The sequence below is a fragment of the Anomaloglossus baeobatrachus genome, chromosome 8 (assembly GCF_048569485.1).
Source record: "Anomaloglossus baeobatrachus isolate aAnoBae1 chromosome 8, aAnoBae1.hap1, whole genome shotgun sequence".
In the NCBI taxonomy this organism is placed as follows: Eukaryota; Metazoa; Chordata; class Amphibia; order Anura; family Aromobatidae; genus Anomaloglossus; species Anomaloglossus baeobatrachus.
In genome coordinates this window covers 60,433,056-60,455,907 of record NC_134360.1, presented here as the reverse complement: position 1 = coordinate 60,455,907, position 22,852 = coordinate 60,433,056, and the positions used below count along the sequence as shown (strand labels likewise).

The 22,852-nt window shown below is 46.6% G+C and overlaps 1 protein-coding gene across 2 annotated transcripts in view; it reads right to left on the bottom strand.

The window, feature by feature from the left end:
- Nucleotides 1-1,688: 1,688 nt before the first annotated feature.
- The window catches only part of LOC142249813 (galactosylgalactosylxylosylprotein 3-beta-glucuronosyltransferase 1-like), a 187,232-nt gene continuing 166,068 nt past the window's right edge, over nt 1,689-22,852 (bottom strand). For both annotated transcript variants that reach the window (XM_075321712.1, XM_075321711.1), the window contains exons 3-4: nt 16,832-17,125; nt 1,689-2,897 (exon numbers count right to left, since the gene is read on the bottom strand). In XM_075321712.1, coding sequence (XP_075177827.1) covers nt 2,820-2,897; nt 16,832-17,125 — 372 coding nt within the window. In that variant the 3' untranslated portion in view covers nt 1,689-2,819. The remainder of the gene's footprint in view (nt 2,898-16,831; nt 17,126-22,852) is intronic.

The window sequence follows — 22,852 nt, the reverse complement described above, 5'->3', positions numbered from 1 at the left end:
CGAGAGGCATGAAAGTTATGGATACTTTGGAGGCCATTGTTGATATTGCAGGTACATTATGTTGTATGGACAGTGTATATACCATGGTTCATCAGGGGGGATAGTTTGATAGATATTTTTTATAAGGAAAGATGGAGTAGCGACCATAATTCCTGGGGGAGGAATGGTGTAGTGGTTGTAGTATATGAGTAGGACAGTGTGGGGGGGTCACTTTTTGGTCAAGGAGCATAGTGGGGCAAATATATTTTCAGGTGCACAGTATACAAATTATTTAGTGCACAGCATGTGTGAATATTTTTTAGTTAGGTGTAATTATAATGACACTTTTTTTTTAGTGCATCTTGTTGGGAAGACTTGTTGCAGAAGACTGGAGAAGATGGAAGTCTACGGAGACCAGCTTCAGATGTCCAAAGTTATCATGGCGTCTGGCCCAGATGAAGAAGAATTGGATGATAGAAAACCAATCAGAGGAAAAGTCACCAATAAGGTACTTGGATCTAAGGTGCATTGATACTGGACAATTGCAGCCTTTAAACGACTGTCGACCAGTTGGATATAGGAACACTATTGGGTATGTGCACACTGTTGTGAATGTCAGTTATGCTTTTGCTGCTGTGAGGCTCCCTCTTGTGGCCAGGAATGGTTTGAACAGAGACCAGGTGTGTTGAGCAATGGGCGTTTCCATTGCTAACACGCTGCCTATTTAAACCCTGGTCTGCTGGCAGACTATGCCGGATGTCAGTTGTTCTTTGTACACCAGCCTGCTTCATCCTGCTCCAGACCACATCTACCCCAGATAAGTGCTTGGCTCTTTATTTGTTGTTTGGTTCTTTTTGCTCTTATCTGAGTTTGTCATTTGCTGTGGTTATTGTTAGTTTATTTGCATGCAGGGATCTTCCCTCTCAGTTGCTTAGCTGGGAAGCTCCCTGCAGCTATATTTGGAGTATTGCTCCTATAAGTCCTTGTGTTTGTTTCTTCTTGAATTTGTAATGGTTCCTGCTTTCTGTTCATTGGTATGACAAGAGCGCCTGGTATAGGACGGAGTTCAGATATAGCGATCTGAGGGCTTTTTGTACTATATGGTTTTTGGATTTTTGTAGGGTTTTCTCTGGCCACCATCAGTCCCTTTCCTATCCTGTCCTATTTAGTCAGTAGGGCCTCACCTTTTGCTAATCCTATCATCTATCTGTGTATTGTGTTTTCCTATATTACCGCAGTCTTTGAATGTGGGGGGCTTGCTACTCTTTGGCAATCTATTTTCTGAGGCAGAGAGTTACTCATCTTTCCTTCCTTTAGGATAGCTAATTCTCCGGCTGGGTTCGCGGTGCACAGGATGTTAGTTCACCCCTCGGCTACTTCTAGTGTTGATGGTTAGTAAGGGGATGACGGCTAGATTAGTTGCCAATGCTCTTTTCACCTTTTACCAATGATTTATGGTAATCTTCCATGGTTCCGGATCATAACAGCACACATTCAGTATTTACAGCAGAAAACGCTACAGAAAATCTGCCAATACTGATGTGCACACAAAACACAACATAAAATACATGAGTTTTTGAAGCATTTTGTATGCTTTTTTTCAATGCATTTTCCTCACTCATTAGTATGGGTGATATCAGCAGCAACATTCTGAAAGAATTGACATGCTGCAGATTTAAATCTGATGCAAATCTCCAAGGAATAATAATAATAATCTTTATTTCTATAGCGTCAACATATTCTGCAGTGCTTTACAATTCAGAGGTAAATATACAAGCAATAGTTATAGAAAATACAATAATTAAAGCAACAAAGACAACCCTGCTTGTGAGAGCTTACAATATACAATGAGGTGGGGAGGGCCAAGGTACAAGTGCTTATTTACAATGATAATCCGGCTATCTCACAGAAAGAGATGGGGGATAGATAAAGACTGCCTGAACCAGTCAGCCAATCTTTGAGATGCTTTTTGGTGCGGTGGAATTTGATGGAGAATTATGTTCTGAGAGGTCGTGGAGGGACTATATGAATTTTATTCGATTAGTGAGTGTGATAGGCCACCCTAAAAAGATGTGTTTTTAAGGAGCATCTGAAGCTGACTAAGTTGTGGATCGTGCTGGTTTCTTTGGGTAGAGCATTCCAGAGGATTGGTGCAGCTCGGGAGAAGTCTTGGATCCGGGAGTGGGAGGTTCGGATTAATGTGGACGTTGGTTGAATGTCGTTTGCAGAGCATAGAGAATGGGTAGGGTGATAAACAAAGATGAGGGTGGAGATGTAGGGGGGTGCCGCACTGTGGAGAGATTTGTGGGTGAGAACAAGCAATTTGAATTGGATCCTGTGATGTATGGGCAGCGTGTGCATGAGACCTCAGGAATCTCATTCACTTTGCTGGTACTAGAAAATCCTAGTCAAAAACATGACAAAACCACAACGTGTGATAAAAAAAAAATCCCACAAAGCTCCCATACTGATTGGCTGCAGTCATCATGTCAAGACTTCATCACTACATTATTTTATACACCATTCTGAGCTGATTAAATTAAATGTTTTTTGCTGTACATTTCCTTTATATATATTTCTTTATTTCACAGGAAATGGCAAAGGAAGAAACATGCAGAATGGAGGATCATCTAGCCAGATAATAGGACATAGGGATGAATGACGGCGGATCATCCAGCCCGGGGGAGAAGACACAGAATTGAATGATGGAGGATCACCAGGACATGATGCAGGAATGAATGATCACCCACTCTTGACAGAGGACACTCATTAATTGTTCACTGCTGGTTTATTTAATCTTCCAATAAATCCATGTAGCCCCTGTGGTCATCATCTTGGTCTTACACTTCAGTAATAGTGTTGAAGCTGTCTTTTTTTTGTATGTTGGGGTTCTGGGTCTTCGTGTGCCAAACCATAATCTGCAGATGAGCAATAAAATGGTGTAAAACATCTTAGACAAGAACTATGTGCTGAATCTAAAGGGTACTTTACATGCTACGACATCGCTAGCGATCTCATTAGCGATGTGAAATTCTAGAGCGCAAGTGCGATCTTTCGAGATCGCACATGCGTAAAATGACCTATGTGCGATCTCAAATGATCGCACTTGCGATCTAGAATTTCACATCCCTAACAAGATCGCTAGTGATGTCGCAGTGTGTAAAGTACCCTTAAGATAGATCTGAGGGCAACTCTATAATACGAGCTCTGTGCAACTTGCAAGGGTAGAATCTGGAGGCATCTCCTGGGGAAAACCATATTGCTCTTTGCACTCACCCAACATGGTACACTGTATATATCACCCCGCTAGCAGCAATCCGGGGGACCCTCACAGGCTCATCTGACCAACCATCATGCTATCATTGCAGATGAGAAGCCTTCACAACAGGGACCCTGTGAACTACATGTCCCAGGAGCAGGAAGATGATTGGGTTATTATGTGCGAACTCTGATCCTGAGCAGAGTGATCCATCTCCTGAAGAACATACCTTCAAGACCCAAAGTTTTGACACCCTTGAAATTGTTCCAGAAAATGAAGCATTTCTCCCAGATAATTATTGCAATTACGTGTTTTGTTGGACAAGTTTATTTCCTTTTTCTATATTAGAACAACACAAAAAAACTGGGGAAAAAAGGCAAATTGGACATAATTTCACTCAAAAACACACAAAGGAAATAACAAAACATGTAATTGCAATACATTTTTTGGGCAAAATACTTCATTTTCTAGAAAAATGTCAAGGGTGCCAACACTTTCGTCCATGACTGTAAAAGAAGTCGGGTACCAGCATGGAGACCTTACACTGCAATGACTACTGGGAACGACCGAATCATCCATAAAACCTTGATAGCCGCCTATTTGCTGCAGTCTCTTCTCGAGACCTGCAGTCATAGAGCAGACATGTCAGAGCCAAGCAAACAGTCCCAAGCCACTAAGCTCTTCACCAGGGTTCCCAGCAGTAAATTATCAGCTCCATATTACAACAGTTTATCAGCTGCAGACTACCATCCCCATATTACAAACTCTGTATAACCACCCTTATGTTTCTAGCCCTTTATAAGATTCTCTTGCTGATACATATTATCATCCCCATATTACCAGCCTCATGGTGTGCAACACTCAGGAGTTTCCTAGGGCTGTATCCATATTCTTTCAAGCTCTTTAAAGAAAACACAGCCATAGTAATAACAAAATCACCTTAACATGTCTAGCTATGGGTAAATGGGTGAAAATGGTGGTATCTGCCTGGTTCATAAAACAATTTACTGTTGGACTTTTTACATTTGTAAAATTCTTTTTGTACCTATGTTCGATTCATTTCTATACATATAATAATTTTTATTTATGTAGCGTCAACATATTCCATACCACTTTACAATTCAAAGGTTTTCCACACTTTTGAAGGACACACTTCGGTGTGATGACGACACTTGCTGGGCTAAATTCTCTCTCTGGCACTACTCTTGCAGATGGACAAGACCATGATGACAAACTGGGCTAGTTCTTGTCACTGGTCTTGCATCTGTTGCGGACGAAGGCCAGACCACTGCAGGGGGCTGCTCGGAACGCTGGGCTCTGGGTTCGTTACTGTGGCTCGAGTGGTAGCCGGACATGGGCTTGTGCGGCTGTCCATCCTCACAACCGTAGAAAGGGTGTATTTACACAAAATTTTGTCAGTGACGCCACCCGTGGATTGCGGTGAGAGTTGGTAGCACCACCGCTGCCTTGGTATGGGATGCCCGGGGCTTCTCCGTCAACCTGCACTTCTGCGGAGGCCGCGGCACCTCCATAACCATCGGGCGCTGACATCTTTCCGGTGCTTCCCCCTTGGTTTTCGACAGTAATCTCGCAAGACCCACTGTCCTTTGCAACTTCCTGCTCTGCGGGTCACCGGGTTCCGCCCGCGTTCTTAGGGGGCGGGGCCTCCGTTTTGGTGCTCTTTTCGCGGAAGAAGATGGCGAGGTTGTTGTTTTTGGTGCCAAGAATGGTGGGCAAGATGGCGGCGGTCCAGAAATGTCAGCGTTTCGCAGGCTAACAGTCCAGTAAAGGCGCAATTCACCCAGGTTAATGGATGGGAAGTATCCTGTTCGTGACGCTAATTGCGGGTTGTTGCGGACGGGGGCCAGACCACTGCAGGGGGCTGCTCGGAAAGCTCGGATCTGGGTTTGTTACTGTGGCTCGAGTGGTAGCCGGACCCGGGCTCGTGCGGCCGTCCGGCCTCACGACCGTAGAAAGGGTGTATTTACAGGGGAAACGTTTGTCAGTGACACCACCCGTGGGTTGCGGTGAGGCTTGGTAGCACCGCCGCTGCCTTGGTATGGGATGCCCGGGGGTGATGGAGCGGGGCAGCAGGACGGTATCCCCTCCACGGGTAGGAGAGATGATATCCCGGGGCCCAGGTGTGCGGTGAAGGATGCTGCGAAGGGTGTCATGCAGGGCTGGACTGGGTAATGATGGTGTACTCCAGTTCCAGAGAAAATTTACATAGAGTCCAGTGGTAAACCAAATTGCCAGTGACCGGTAACCTCTGGCGAGTGTATTCGGGTCCCAAACCCTGGTACAGCAAACAGGTGTCCCTTCCTCCTGCACTCAGTGTTTGTCTTCAATAGGACAACTCCGCTTGGAACGGAGAAGTCCACTCCCGGTAATTTCTATGTTGGGGGCTGTGGCCCGCGAAATCTGACCCGTGGGATTACTGTGGGTTCTGGCGGACACCCTATCCCCCGCGTTGGGCTTCAGTTTCGCTCTCTGGGCTTGCTGGTGGGACAAGAAGTGGAATCTTGTCCCCGGCTGGCTAATTGACAAGGGGCATAAAGCAGCCCTTGCCCAAGGGTCCAGGCACTCCGACTGTGCACAGCCTCCGGACTGGATTCCCGCTGTCGGCACCGGCGGGCTACAACCCCACCCCGGTCCACTTAAGGTCTCCCGCGACCGGATTCCGTCGCCTATGGCCCTGTCTGCCGGCTGCCACCTAGTCAGTGGTCCGGTAGTCCAGGGGCTCCAACCCCTGACTCCGCTTTCACTCCACACTCCTCTCCCTTCAACTATCAACGCTCATCTCCTTGTTCCCTCCCAGAACACTTCAGGACCCCTAGGTGGGCGCTCCCATCCGCCTGGTCCCGCCTACTGGTGTGTCCCTATTGTCATGGGGGGTGACTAGGCTTTACTGTCTGATGTTATGTACCTGGGTGTGGGTTTTGTTGGTATGCCAAGGAGGATGGAGTCCTGCACCTGGAAGTTTTGTGCAGTCTCTGTGACAACCTGGTTTTGCCATGGCATCACACAACTTCCCTTGCATATGTGCAAAAGAGCAGATGAAAAACAAAAGGTAGATTATGTTCAAGAAACCATAGAAAATTCCGCAAATATCTCCTATTGTCAAACACTTGATTACACTCTTTGTATTATGTCTCTACAACTGACCTCTGAACTCCTCTCTCCTGTGCTCATCTCCTCACAAATTGTGTATTCTGTGTACTGTGTGTCTATCACTGAACAGTGTGAACACTAATCTCATCTCTCCTCCTCCTCCTCACACATTATCTGTATTCTGTGTTCTATATCTCTATTATTGAACTCCTTTCTCCCATATCTCCTCCTCCTCCTCACACATTATCTGTACTCTATGTTCTATGTCTCTTTTACTGAGCTCTGAGCTCCTCTCTCTTCACATAATCTCTGTACTCTGTTGTGACGCCCTGGACTAGACAGGGGGTCACAGACAACACCACACACACACCCCTTCCCCGGACAGGTGACAACAGTCAAACAGAAACCCTTGTTGCCACTCTCCAGGGTCTGATGTCCACACCAGGTGGGGCGGAGCCAGGTGGTTGGCCCTGCCCACCGAGGAATTCACAGGCCTGGAGGCGGGAAAAACACAGGCAGTTAGTTCAGTTAGTGAAGAAGGAGAGTGCAGTGGAGGAGTGAGGAAGGAAAGTCAAGGGCAGACCTGGGACCAGGCCTGCCACGGACTGTTTAGGTGTCTGGGTCGGAGCCCAGGCTCCTCCAGCAAGGTCGGCAGACGGTGGTGGCCGTCTGCAGGAGTTGGTGAACGGTCGGTGAAACCGTAGGACCGGGGTCGGGCGGTGGCCCGCCGGTACCAAACCGGGGAGCCGATTTGAGCCAAGCACCAGGCAGGGTACTCAGACCCCGACTAGGCTAGAAGCCGCCCTGATAGTCGAATTTACTGTTTGCGGTCTGGACCTCAGGGGTTCATTCCCACCCAAGTCCCGATTGACGGCAACAGCCCAACCAAACCGGATAAGTGCTACCGCCAGAGGCCCGAGACCCAAAGGGCAAGCGCCGACGGGCAAACGGGCTCCTACGATACTTACACGCCGGGGAGCGGACTACCGGTGTCCAGGCACGAGAGTCACAAACTACATAACACGAAACGACAGCCATCACCAGCCTGTCCAGGGAGAACACCGCAGCCGGCTGTGGGCCCCGTCCATTCTACCGTTTGGTTTACTAGAGACTCCGCTATCTTGTGTCAGAGTGAGTACACCAGTACCGCGACCCTGCGCCCTGCACCCCAGCCCTCACCTTTCCGCGGGCCCCGGGACAATCGCCCCTGGCCACAAAGTGGTTAACACCAAGCTGCATAACACTGTCCCCGGGAGGCCTAGTCAACGGCAGCGGTGGTGTCCACCATACAATCACCACAACCCGAAGGTGGCGTCACGAACTTTGCTAAATCCACCAAACAAACACCCAAACCCCTGCATGCACCGCCACTACCCCTTGCAGAGCGATGTGACCCGGTGACTCGAGCCACCACCCACAGTACGAGCACAGACCCGAGCGGCTCGGCAGTCGCAGCTGAGGCCGCGGAGCGGTACACTGTCTCTATAACTTAGCTCCTCTCATTAAGTCTCGCATCGGTATCACCCAGCATGGCCTCACAATCTCCTGACAGAAGAGGGTCGGCTGCATGTATTTCCATGCAGCTGAGGCACTCATATCAGAAGAGTGTGCGCTGTGTCGGGAGATACCGATGCGAGACTCGCACAAGTAATACGCAAGTGGAATCATACTCTTTGACTGGGTTCTTCTCAACTCAATACCTGCTAACCGACCCGGATTCCGTGGGACTATCCCAATTTGACGGCTCTCTTCCGTAGTCCCGCTAGTCACTGTTCTTGTCCCGACTCCTCCTCTCAGTGTAGTGAATAAATTAACTCAGTTCAGTGCAAAAATTAAAAATTCTCATCTACTCTGATTTTCCAGGTCTAAAACTCATGAGCTCATTGTCCATAGGCAGCAGCTCTACCATTGAGCTACTGCCTGTACTGAGATGTAAAGGAGGATTTAGTAATCTTGACTTGTATTGCAGGCAGAGAATCCAGAAGCAGATTGTTCAGTTACAAAGAGATATAGATAAATATATATATACACACTGCATCTCTATGTAGCTGAAGGAAAAAGTCAAATTATTTTGTTCCCATAACACTACTATAAAGAAATGAGAAAAATAGAAATATATACAGTACAGACCAAACGTTTGGACACACCTTCTCATCTCTAGAACAACTGTTAAGAGGAGACTTTGTGCAGCAGGCCTTCATGGTGAAATAGCTGCTAGGAAACCACTGCTAAGGACAGGCAACAAGCAGAAGAGACTTGTTTGGGCTAAAGAACACAAGGAATAAACATTAGACCAGTGGAAATCTGTGCTTTGGTTTGATGAGTTCAAATTTAAGATCTTTGGATCCAACCACCGTGTCTTGGTAGAAAAGGTGAACGGATAGACTCTACATGGCTGGTTCCCACCATGAAGCATGGAGGAGGAGGTGTGATGGTGTGGGGGTGCTTTGCTGGTGACACTGTTGGGGATTTATTCAAAATTGAAGGCATACTGAACCAGCATGGCTACCACTGCATCTTGCAGCGGCATGCTATTCCATCCGGTTTGTGTTTAGTTGGACCATCATTTATTTTTCAACAGGACAATGACCCCAAACACACCTCCAGGCTGTGTAAGGGCTATTTGACTAAGAGAGAGAGTGATGGGGTGCTGTGTCGCCCCAGCAATGTCGCTCCAGCTTCAGTGACACCACAGGGTCTTGTTCTGTATATTTGGCAACAGGTATGTAAGTTTTTATTATCTTGCCGCCACTCACGGTTTGCGGTCAGGGATATTGGTGACTACCACTGCAAATTTAACGAGCATCTGGGGCTGATGGGGTCTGCAGTCAGATGGTGTGGCCTCCCGTGAGTGAGGAAGGCCCCAGGGGCTCGGGTGTGTAGAACAACAGGTCCCAGAATAACTCAGGCAGAGTCCAAAATGTCTTTCAACTGATCTTTACTCACTTTAGTTGTTTTGTGAGGTACCCGGGCGATGCTGCGATTAACCAGGTTGAAACCAGGAGCTCCTTCAGACCGGTCTAAGGGTAACCATTAACTTGCCTTCCTTGCACTTCTCTGTTCGGATAACCCCTGACTTAAAGTACCGTGGGGTTCATCCAGGGAGTCGCTACTGCCTTTTCTCCCTTTTTGGCCCGTTTGCCGGCAGCGTGGACTAAGTGAGATGGCTCCAGGCTCAATCCCCTTATGGGCCCCTGCGTTGCTGCTGGGGCTTGGACTCTAGATGGTTGGTGAGGGACTTGTAGTTCCCCTCACCGTCAGGTTTAGCAGATAGTTAAACTTGAGTCTACTCTAGGGACCTGTTCCCCGTGCGTGCCTAGTCACCAGCAGTCTCCGTACTCGACCGACTTTCTCTGTCTTTCTGACTGACTGGTTACCGTTCTCCCCCGCTAATGGCTACTCCATGTGCAGGGTCTGACTAGTGTGAGTGCGCGTCTGCGTCTCCAAGCAACCGCCGCTCACCACTACCAGAGTGGCTCGCTCCACTCCTTTCCCTAGGAGTCCCTAGTGGCTCCCAGGCCCTCCACTACACCCTTTGACAAGAATTGCAGGCCAGACCCCTCTAGGGACTGCCCAAGGGTCCCATCTAACGGTGTCAGAGACCTGGTTGCTATGTGTCTGTGCGTACACACATCATTCTGGCCTTTAGGATTACCTGGAAGTACTGTCCCAGCATGGGTGCAGTACTCAGTGGTGCCTGACCAGGTCAGGGGCGCCACATTGCTATGCCAGATGACCTTGTCTCCACAGTCACCAGACCTGAACCCAATCGAGATGGTTTGGGGTGAGCTGGACCGCAGATTGAAGGCAAAAGGGCCAACCACTGCTAAGCATCTCTGGGAACTCCTTCAAGACTGTTGGAAAACCATTTCCGGTGACTACTTCTTGAAGCTCATCAAGAGAATGCCAAGAGTGTGCAAACTAGTAATGAAAGCAAAAGGTGGCTACTTTGAAGAACCTAGAATATAAGACATATTTTCAGTTGTTTCACACTTTAAAGTATTTCATTCCACATGTTTTAATTCATAGTTTTGATGCCTTCAATGTGAAGCTACAATTTTCAGAGTCCTGAAAATAAAGAAAACTCTTTGAATGAGGTGTGTCCAAACTTTTGATCTGTACTGCATATATTTTTTTTTCTTTATTTTCACCCACCCTGGAATCAAACCAGCAACTTTCAAACATATTAAAGTAGCCCTAGCTGTTGGGCCACAAGCTTTAATAATGACAGAGTGAGGATTTTATTTAGATAACCCTGCATTGCAGTCTCTGACTCCACAACAGATTACACAGGACACAGAGCTCCATTGTACAGAACAACATCCCTGTGTCCTGTATTCTAGAGGGAGAGGGAAAAGAGATTTTTTTTCATGTAATAAAATTACTTAAAATAATTTAAGAAAATTAGACAATGTAAGGCTATGTGCGCACAGTGCGTTTTTCGCGGCGTTTTTGCGCGTTTTTCGGGTGCGTTTTTGGCCTCAAAACTGCATGACTTTGCTTCCCCAGCAAAGTCTATGAGTTTTCATTTTTGCTGTCCGCACACAACTGTTTTTTAAGCTGCGTTTTTGAGCTTGAAAAAAAAAATGGTTATGTCAATTCTTTCCTGCGTTTTCCGCCCATGCAATGCATTGGAAAAACGCAGCAAAACGCAGGGATCAAAAACGCAGCAAAACGCAGCCAAAAACGCACCAAATCGCGGTAAAAACGCAGCGTCAAAAGACGCAGTGTGCGAACCTAGCCTAATTTTGAATGTGCTTTTTTTTTATAAAATAATAAACATCACAAGTCAGCAATAACATGGACATATTTGGTGTCCCCATAATCGTAACGACACGAGCAACACAGTGATCAAATTATTTATGGGGATCGGTACATGGCGTAAAAACATGGCATGATTGATTATTTTTCTCTCTTAAACCTATGGAAAAGAAATAAAAATGTATCGCTGAGGCCATGGTCACACGTAATGTAAATGCTGCGTTTCTTCTACAGGTGTCCGCACCACGAGCGCAATAACATTCTTCTCTGATTATTGCGTGTTTGCTGCATTTTTTATGCGTTTACCCCATTATTTCATACATGTTTGGTATAGAAGTAAATCTGGGATTGTAATGCTTTAATAATACTACAGAAATGCTTTGATTCTGCATTTAGAAATGTAATGCCATTTTTTTCACTTGCGTTTTCTTTCAGGTTCCACATAGAAGCCTATAGAGAAAAAAAAAAAAACACCAAAACCGCACAGTTCAGCAGCATCTTTAGACGCACCGAGAGCGGAGATTTCATGACGTCTCATCCACTTTGCTTGGACATTTAGTTCGTGTTTACATGTAGCGTAAATGCTGCATTTTTTTCTGCTGTTTTCTTGCACAAATATTCTGCTGTGTGCAAATGTCCAAACAAAGTAGATGTGACTTCATGAAAAGACGCTGCTGAAATCTACGGTTTTGGTGCTTTCTTTTCTCTAGAGGCTCCTATATGGTGCTTAAAAAAAGCATGTAAAAAACTGCAGTTAAGCGGGCTTTACACGCTGCAACATCGCTAGCGATGTCACGAGCGATAGCACCCACACACGTCGGTGGCGCGTCACGGGGTGATGGCTGCCGTAGCGAACAATATCGCTACGGCAGCATCACACTGTTCACCGACGTCGCTGTGGCCGCCAAACAATCTCTCCTTTAAGGGGGAGGTTCGTACGGCGTCACAGCGACGTCACTAAGCGGCTGCCCAATAGAAGCGGAGGGGCGGAGATGAGCGGCCGGAACATCCCGCCCACCTCCTTCCTTCCTCATTGCCAGCGGCTGCAGGTACGATGCTGTTCCTCGTTCTTGCAGTGTCACACATAGCGATGTGTGCTGCCGCAGGAACGACAAACAACCTGCTTTCCAAACGAGGAACGATTTTTTTAAAATGAACAACATGTACATGACGAACGATTTCACACCTTTTTGCGATCGTTACTGATCGCAAAAAGGTGTCACACACAACGACATCGCTAACGAGGCCGGATGTGCGTCACCAACACCGTGACCCCGACGATATCTTGTTAGCAATAACGTTGTGTGTAAATGGGCCTTTACTTTTATAAATGCAGAATCAAAGCTTTTCTGTACTATAAAAACACTAAAAACTGCACCAAAAATGCATGAAATACTGGGGAAACGTCATAAGAAATGCAGCAAAGATGCAATAATCAGAGAAGATTGTTATCGTGCGGTTTGGTGCGGATCCTGCATAAATAAAAAACACCAGATTTATGCAACGTGTGAATACAGCCTTACAGACACAAAAAAGCAACATGTGTGAAGTGATGCTTAGAGGGATCTATTCCTATATATTATATAGTCATTACACACAGAGGGATCTATTCCTATATATTATATAGAGTCATTACACACAGAGGGATCTATTCCTATATATTATATAGAGTCATTACACACAGAGGGATCTATTCCTATATATTATATAGTCATTACACACAGAGGGATCTATTCCTATATATTATATAGTCATTACACACAGAGGGATCTATTCCTATATATTATATAGTCATTACACACAGAGGGATCTATTCCTATATATTATATAGAGTCATTACACACAGAGGGATCTAGTCCTATATATTATATAGAGTCATTACACACAGAGGGATCTATTCCTGTATATTATATATAGTCATTACACACAGAGGGATCTATTCCTATATATTATATATAGTCATTACACACAGAGGGATCTATTCCTATATATTATATAGTCATTACACACAGAGGGATCTATTCCTATATATTATATAGTCATTACACAGAGGGATCTATTCCTATATATTATATAGTCATTACACACAGAGGGATCTATTCCTATATATTATATAGAGTCATTACACACAGAGGGATCTATTCCTATATATTATATAGTCATTACACACAGAGGGATCTATTCCTATATATTATATAGTCATTACACACAGAGGGATCTATTCCTATATATTATATAGTCATTACACACAGAGGGACCTATTCCTATATATTATATAGAGTCATTACACACAGAGGGATCTAGTCCTATATATTATATAGAGTCATTACACACAGAGGGATCTATTCCTGTATATTATATATAGTCATTACACACAGAGGGATCTATTCCTATATATTATATATAGTCATTACACACAGAGGGATCTATTCCTATATATTATATAGTCATTACACACAGAGGGATCTATTCCTATATATTATATAGAGTCATTACACACAGAGGGATCTATTCCTATATATTATATATAGTCATTACACACAGAGGGATCTATTCCTATATATTATATATAGTCATTACACACAGAGGGATCTATTCCTATATATTATATAGAGTCATTACACACAGAGGGATCTATTCCTATATATTAGGCCCGTTTCACACGTCAGTGAAAAACACAGACGTTTTTCACTGGCGTGTAAAACACGCACATGTCCCTGCGTGTGCCGTGAATCACGGCACACGTGGGTTGTCTAAGTGCAATCCGGGCTCCGTTCTCCGTGGCCCGTGATTGTACTTAGAGATTCACTCACCTGCGCCCGCTCCCGCTGTCCATGGTGCTGATCGCTCCCGCGACGCAGCATCCGGCCGGCACTGACCCCTGCAGCAGCTGCTTCCGGGTCGGCTGTGTCGCGCATAATGAATATGCGCGTCAGTAATCAGCTGGCACAGAAGGAGCAGGGAGGACGGGCTGCAGAGGACATCGGTGGACGCCGGGTGAGTTAAAATGTTTTTTATTTTAAAAGCACGTTTTTTTCTGGCACGTGTTTCACGGACCACACCACTGCGTGGTCCGTGGGACATCACTGATGCCAGAAAAAAATGGACATGTCTCCGTGCAGCAATCACGCACACGCGGGTACGCCGCACGGAGACACGTGCAGTGACAAACCACTGACGTGTGAGCAGACCCATTCATTATAATGGGTCTGCGTATATCAGTGATTCTGGTACGTTTAAAAAAAAGCACAAACGTCCCAGAATCACTGACATGTGAAAGGGGCCTTATATAGAGTCATTACACACAGAGGGATCTATTCCTATATATTATATCGTCATTACACACAGAGGGATCTATTCCTATATATTATATAGAGTCATTACACACAGAGGGATCTATTCCTATATATTATATCGTCATTACACACAGAGGGATCTATTCCTATATATTATATAGAGTCATTACACACAGAGGGATCTATTCCTATTTCCTATATATTATATAGAGTCATTACACACAGAGGGATCTATTCCTATATATTATATAGTCATTACACACAGAGGGATCTATTCCTATATATTATATAGAGTCATTACACACAGAGGGATCTATTCCTATATATTATATAGTCATTACACACAGAGGGATCTATTCCTATATATTATATAGAGTCATTACACACAGAGGGATCTATTTCACATGTTTATTTCTGTTAATGTTGATGATTATGGCTTACAGCCAATGAAAACCCAAAATTCATTATCTCAGAAAATTAGATTATATAAGACCGATTGAAAAAATGATTTTACACTCAGAAATGTTGGCGCCTACTGAAAAGTCTGTACAGTAAATGCCTCAATAATTGATCGAGGCTCGTTCTGCATGAATTTCTGCATCAATGCGGCATGGCATGGAGGCGATCAGCCTGTGGCACTACTAAGGTGTTATGGAAGCCCAGGTTGCTTTGATAGCCGCCTTTAACTTGTCTGCATTGTTGGCTCTGGTGTCTCTCATCTTCTTCTTGACAATACCCCATAGTCTCTCTATGGGGTTTAGGTCAGGCGAGATTGCTGGCCAATCAAGCACAGTGATACTGTGGTTAGTAAACCAGGTATTGGTACTTTTGGCAGTGTGAACAGGTGCCAAGTCCTGCTGGAAATTTCCATCTCCAAAGAGCTTGTCGGCAGAGGGAAGCATGAAGTGCTCTAAACATTTCCTGGTAGACGGCTGCGCTGACTTTGGTCTTGATAAAACACAGTGGAGCTACACCAGCAGATGACATGGCTCCCCAAACCATCACTGATTGTGGAGGCTTCACACTAGACCTCAGCAGCTTGGATTGTGGCCTCTCCACTCTTCCTCCAGACTCTGGGACCGCGATTTCCAAATGAAATGCAAAATTTACTTTCATCTGAAAACAACACTTTGGACACTGAGAACAGTCCAGTTCTTTCTCTCCTTGGCCCAGGTAAGACGCTTCTGATGCTGACTATTGGTCATGAGTGGCCTAACACAAGGAATGTGACAATTGTAGCCCATGTCCTTGATACGTCTGTGTGTGGTGGCTCTTGAAGCACTGACTCCAGCAGCGTCCACTCCTTGTGAATCTCCCCAAAATTTCTGAATGGCCTTTTCTTAACAATCCTATCAAGACTGCGGTTATCCCGGTTGCTTGTGCAACTTTTTTTTTACCACACTTTTTCCTTCCACTTAACTTTCCATTAATATGCTTGGATACAGCACTCTGTGAACAGCCAGCTTCTTTAGCAATGACATTTGTGGCTTCCCCTCCTTGTGTTAATGACTGCCTTCTAGACACCTGTTAAGTCATCAGTCTTCCCCATGATTGTGTAGCCTACTGAACCAGACTAAGGGACCATTTTAAATGCTTAGGAAGCCTTTGTAGGTGTTTTATGGTAATTATTCTAATTTTCTGAGATAATGACTTTTGGGTTTTCATTGGCTGTAAGCCATAATCATCAACATTAACAGAAATAAACACTTGAAATACATCCCTCTGTGTGTAATGACTATATAATATATGTTTCCCTTTTTGTATTGAAATAAATTAACTTTTTGATGATATTCTAATTTCTTGAGATGCACTTGCATGTACTATGCCTCTATCAGTGAGCACTGAGCTCATTTGTACCTCCTCATACATTATCTATATTCATTGAAAAACAAAAAGTGATCCAGCTCACCACACATGGAGATAATCCTGGGATGGTGCACGGATAGGAAGGCAAATCCAGAATCAAGCAAAGGAGGAAAGATCTAGCATCCAAGTCCACGTAGTATAAAACTTCGCTTTTATTATAAATTCATGCATAAAAAAACCCATCAGGATGGCGTGATATAGAAGACGTGTTTCGGACGTCTGGCGTCCTTAGTCATCAATTACTAAGGACGCCAGACGTCCGAAACGCATCTTCTATATCATGCCATCCTGATGTTTTTTATGCATGTTTTTTTAACACGACTTTATAATAAAAGCGAAGTTTTATACTACGTGGACTGAATTATCTGAATTCACAAACTTTCATGAATTTTGAAAAGTTCACAGAAAACTCGGCACTAGTTGTAATATTCGAGTCTCGAGACAATTATTATCTTGGGGTCAATATTATTCTTCCCTTATTCTTTAAAAATTATTTGCAAGAAAGCTGACTTCCGGCACAATGTGCGACCTCCATAACTTACAGCATCCTGTATCTCACCTTGGAACAGTTTTCAGCTTTCGGTTCCAGCTCGTCAATGGTGACCAGGTCTTGCAGTAGACTGGGCTCCTGGTATCCGCCGTTCGCCTTTAGGTTAAACTTGGCTTCATGCTTCTCAAGGATTAGCTTCAAGCTAATGGCAAATCCAGCCATGTCTATGGCAAATGGTCTTGAGGGGGCAAACGACACCAGCCATCCATACACCTTGCCCTGGGTATTGACCTTTATTGATTCATATAGCAATCCCCCAACAAAAGCTACGGGCCACACAGATACTTTCCTAGTATAACGCATCTGAAAGAAAAGAAGAAAAATGTAGATCTCAGGAGCAAATTCTGTGAGCAGGAGAAACTTTGCTGATTCGTTGGTACATGACCAGTGGATGAAGAACACAAAAGAACGATATAAGGTGTGCAGATATCAGAGATATAGAGGGAGCAGTTGGGGGTAGGTATAAGAGGTATAGAAGGAACAGTTGGGGGTGTAGATATAGGAGGTAAAGATGGAGCCGTTGGGTTGTAGATATACTGTAGAAGACGTAGATGGAGCAGTCAGGGGTATAGATGTTGGAGGTGTAGTGGAAGTGTGACGCCCTGGCCTATCAGGTCGTCACAAGGGTGCCGTGCAATCTGCCCTTCTGCATGGTACCCGCTCCTCCTTGGTTACGGGTCCTGTCCCTTTGGTATTGCTAAGAACAGGTGTACACAAATCCTGAGGAACACACTGCACCACACCCACCAAACACCCATTCAGCGGCCTGAGGGGAATAGGGCCACCCAGATGGGGGGATGATAGAAGGAGGGCCAGAAGTGTCAGAGTAGTCAGAGAGTGTCAGTGAGCCGTGACAGGACAAGGTCACGCTGTGGAGCTGGGCTCCTGTACCCGTCCCAGGTGTGAGATGTTGGCCTGACCTGGAAGGAGCTGGAACCCCAGTCGCAGGTGGTAGTGACAGGGGGCACGGTACTTCCACGGAGGGCAGACCGGCGGCCTTGTGCTACAACCGGGCAGGGGCCAGGGCACGGCGGGGTACGCGGATCCTAGGCTAGGAAGGAGCTTTATGCAGCCCAGTAATTCACCCGACGAGGACGGAATCTTCACGAACCGTTCTCCACTCGCTCCAAAATCGGGGTACTAGCGCAACGAGGGGGATAGGACTTCCCAAATCCGTCCAGAAAATCCCAAGTATGAACCCTGAGAGCAAGCTCACCCTGCTAGCTACGCAGGTGAGCGGGACCAGAGTAGTTTCAGGCGAAAGGGATCCACACAGAGGAAAACACAGTGCCAAGGGACAAGGCTTCAGACCAACCAGCAATGCCAAAAGGGCACGGACCCAGCGTGCTCACCCAAAGGTTGCAAGGCATTCAGGACTTTGGTTTACCCGGTGTCAGTGTCAGAATCTCTGGACTGTGTGAGTGCATTGTGCCCCACTACTCCCGACGGGTCCCCAGCCAACCATCACCGAGCCCTGGGACACCATCCCCCTGCCCACGGAGAGGTTAAAGTGCCGCCCCCGTACCAGCAGCCAGCGCTGCTCGGATCCAGACCCGCTGCATGGCTCGAGGGTTCCTCCGGACCCGGGGGTCACGCGGACACGCCGAATGAAAAGGGGGACATAGTTGTACGGCCTTGACTGTATTTGGTTCGTGACATCACCCACGGTGTGTGGTGAAGTGGGACACCACCACTGCTGTTGTGGGATACCAGGGGGAGATGTAATGGCAGCCGGATGTTAACTCCTCCGTGGGTAGGGATGGTTGCCCCGGGACCCAGTGTTTCTATGCAGGGTATGGCGATGGCAGGGGCTTGCGCGCCCGGACGTACCACGGGATGTTTGGTTACTCACAAGTAAATGAATCACACGAGTCTTTTAGTAAACCAAGGTGCTGGTAGGCGTCCACCGCGGCCGGTTGTACTATGGTCCCCCACCCAGGCTGGTGGTCGACGTCTCTTCCTCTGCACTAGTTGTGGTTGTGTGTTTGGACTTCCTGGTATGGAACACGGGAGTCCGCTCCCAGCTTGCTGTGTGCCTGAGGAGCCGTGTCCGTTGACACTGACCTGTGGGATCTATGGGCCCTGGTGGTTGCCCTATTCCTCTCTGTGGGTGGTTGTCTGCTTTTGGGACTTTGGTTGGGACAGGACCTGTAATCCTGCCCTCAATCACTTGATTAGCTAGTCTGTTGGTTCCGGTCCTGGCTTCAGGGTCCGAGTACCCCCTCTGTGCATGGTTTCCGGTCGGGTCTCCGGTGTCGGTACCGGCGGGCTCTAGCCCTGCTCTGGTCCTCCTCGGATCTGCCGAGCCGTCTTCCCGTTTCCTGCTGACGGAGACCACTGTCTGCCACCTAGCCAAGGTACCAGGGCTCCAACCCTGGCACCGTTCAACTTGAACTTCTCCTCCGCTGGAGGTACACCTAGCTCCAGCCCACACTTCTCTCAACTTGAACTTCAACTTTTTACTCCTTGTTTTCCCGCCCCAGGCTGTCTAGACCCCTAGGTGGGCGTTCCCTAACCGCCTAGTCCCGCTCACTGGTGTGCCTGTCTTGCCCTGAGGGTGGTGACTAGGGTTTCAGGTCGGCTGTGTGTAACCTAGGCGAGGGATGGTGTTGTGCGGGGGCCTATGTGTGACTACCTGTTTTTTGCCAGGGCGTCACATTAACATCACAAGCTGCCATCCCATCGCTGCCAGGCGCTCTCCCCCAAACGCAGCAGCGGTGGTATCCCGCCTTACCACGACCCATAGTTGGCGTCACGAACACTATCTAATCCTTTCACCCCATTTTGTAAATATCTTTTCCCCCTTTTTCATTTCGAGCGGCCGCGCGATCTCGCCTCGGGTCCGGAGACCCCCTCGAGCCACTGCGGAGTCGGATCTGAGCCCGTCGGCTGTCGCGGGGCAGCACCGAAGCATTCAGGGTGTAGATATAGGAGGTGTAGAACTAACGTTGTAGATATAGGAGGTGTAAAGAGAGCAGTTGGGGTGAGGATATTGGAGGTGTAGAAGGAGCAGTCTGATGTGTAGATGTAGGAGGAGTAGAAGGATCAGTTATTGAGGATATGGTGTAAAACAGATATTGGGGCAAAAGGTGTAAAAGAAGCAGTTATGGTGTAGACTTAGGAGTAGAGATGAGCGAACCGGCCCCGGTTCGGCTCGAGTTCGGTTCGCCGAACGGAGGTCTCGTTCGAGTTCGGTTCGTCGAATGTTCGACGAACCGAACTCGAACCGCATAGGAAACAATGGCAGGCAATCACAAACACAGAAAAACACCTAGAAAACACACTCAAAGGTGTCCAAAAGGTGACAAACAACTCACAACACAAACACATGGGAAAGTGACAAGAACATATACTCATGCGAAAACAAAAGAGCTAGACAAGGAAAAAGAGGAGGAGACACAGATATAGGCATGGCACACCCTTCTAAAATCATGTAAAACACCGCAAGGTGACTCCAAGCGGAGTCTCCCTTTTTTCCAAAAATTCGGCCACACACAAACCCACCACTTCAGTGGCAGCACTTGTGCCCCAGTTGTACTCTTCACAGCTAGATTTGCATCAAGCACATTCAAAAATACGCCATACTTAACCGTCCCCAGGATGACACCGGGGTAGGTAGCAAAGTCTTTCCTGATCCCAGCTCTGTTCATCTTGGATCATTTTTATAAACAATGTAAGCAAGGGTTACCCAAGCGGAGTCTCCCTTTTTTCCAAAAATTGGGCCACACAGACACTAACCCCTTCAGTGGCAGCACTTGTGCCCTAGTTGTACACTTCACAGCTAGATTTGCATCAAGCACATTCAAAAATGCGCCATAATTAACCGTCCCCAGGATGACCCCGGGTTAGGTAGCAAAGTCTTTGCTGATCCCAGCTCTGTTCATCTTGGATCATTTTTAAAAACAATGTAAGCAAGGGTTACTCCAAGCGGAGTCTCCCTTTTTTTCCAAAAATTGGGCCCCACACACACCCATCCATTCAGTGGCAGCACTTGTGCCCCAGTTGTACACTTCACAGCTAGATTTGCATCAAGCACATTCAAAAATACGCCATACTTAACCGTTCCCAGGATGACCCCGGGTTAGGTAGCAAAGTCTTTGCTGAACCATGACTTGTTCATCTTGGCTCCTTTTAAAAAACACAGCAAGCAAGGGTTACTCCAAGCGGAGTCTCCCTTTTTTTCCAAAAATTGGGCCACACAGACACTAACCCCTTCAGTGGCAGCACTTGTGCCCTAGTTGTACACTTCACAGCTAGATTTGCATCAAGCACATTCAAAAATACGCCATACTTAACCGTCCCCAGGATGACCCCGGGTTAGGTAGCAAAGTCTTTGCTGATCCCAGCTCTGTTCATCTTGGATCATTTTTAAAAACAATGTAAGCAAGGGTTACTCCAAGCGGAGTCTCCCTTTTTTCCAAAAATTGGGCCACACACACACCCACCCCTTCAGTGGCAGCACTTGTGCCCCAGTTGTACACTTCACAGCTAGGTTTGCATCAAGAACATTCAAAAATACGCCATTCTTAACTGTCCCCAGGATGACACCGGGGTAGGTAGCAAAGTCTTTCCTGATCCCAGCTCTGTTTATCTTGGATCATTTTTAAAAACAATGTAAGCAAGGGTTACTCCAAGCAGAGTCTCCCTTTTTTCCAAAAATTGGGCCACACAGACACTAACCCCTTCAGTGGCAGAACTTGTGCCCTAGTTGCAAACATGATGTTTTGATTTGCATCAAGCACATTCCAAATCCACAAGCATTTACTCTCCCCAGGATGACACAGGGGTAGTAAATTCCTTGTGGATCCATGACTTGTTCATTTTGATGAACGTTAGTCTGTCCACATTGTCACTGGACAGACGCGTGCGCTTATCTGTCAGCACACACCCAGCAGCACTGAAGACACGTTCAGAGACAACGCTGGCAGCTGGACACGACAAAATCTCCAAGGCGTAAGTGGAGAGCTCTGGCCATTTTTCAAGATTTGAAGCCCAAAATGAGCAAGGCTCCATTTGCAAAGTAATGGCATCGATGTTCATTTGAGGATACTCCTGTATCATCCTCTCCAGCCGTTGACTATGTGTCAGACTTGTTGTCTCTGGTGGCCTTGCAAAGGATGGTCTAAAAAAATTATGAAAAAAGATTCAATAAAATTGCTGTTACCAGCACCAGATACGGTGCTACTGGTACGGGTAGACTGTTGAAGATGACGAGACCGTCCCATGTTTGTCAAGTTACAACTGGGAGATTCACTCCCTGCACCTGCACGGTTGTTTGGTGGAGAAGCCGAGTTAAGATCGAGTAACAGCTTCTGCTGATACTCCTGCATACGTGCGTCCCTTTCTATGGCTGGAATTATGTCACAAAATTTGGACTTGTACCGGGGATCTAATAGTGTGGCAAGCCAGTAGTCATCATCACTTCTAATTTTGACAATACGAAGGTCATGTTGGAGGTAGTGCAGCAAGAAGGCGCTCATGTGTCTTGTGCAGCCATGCGGACCAAGTCCACGCTGTGTTTGTGGCATAGAGGTGCTAACCGTTCTGTCTTCCTCTGACATCTCCCCCCAACCTCTTTCAACTGAAATTTGACCAAGTTCTCCCTCATCCGCTGAGTCTTCCATGTCCATGGACAGTTCGTCCTCCATATCTTCATGTTTTCCTGCACCTTCGTCAACATTTCGCCTGCTACCATGCGCCCTTGTTGATCCCTGTCCCCCATGGTCCCATGTCTGCCGCGTTGGTGATGATGAACGTCTGGACCTTGGTGATGTTGTTGTGTCTTGCGCATATGAATCCTCCTGTAGTTCCTCCCCTTCCTGTTGTCCCACCCCGTGACTCCGAATAGTGTTTAGCGTGTGCTCCAGCATGTAAATGACTGGAATTGTCATGCTGATAATGGCATTGTCAGCGCTAAACATATACGTCGCCATGTCAAAACTGTGCAGAAGGGTGCATAGGTCCTTGATCTGAGACCACTCCATCAGGGTGATCTGCCCCACCTCTGCATCTCGTTGGCCCAGGCTATAC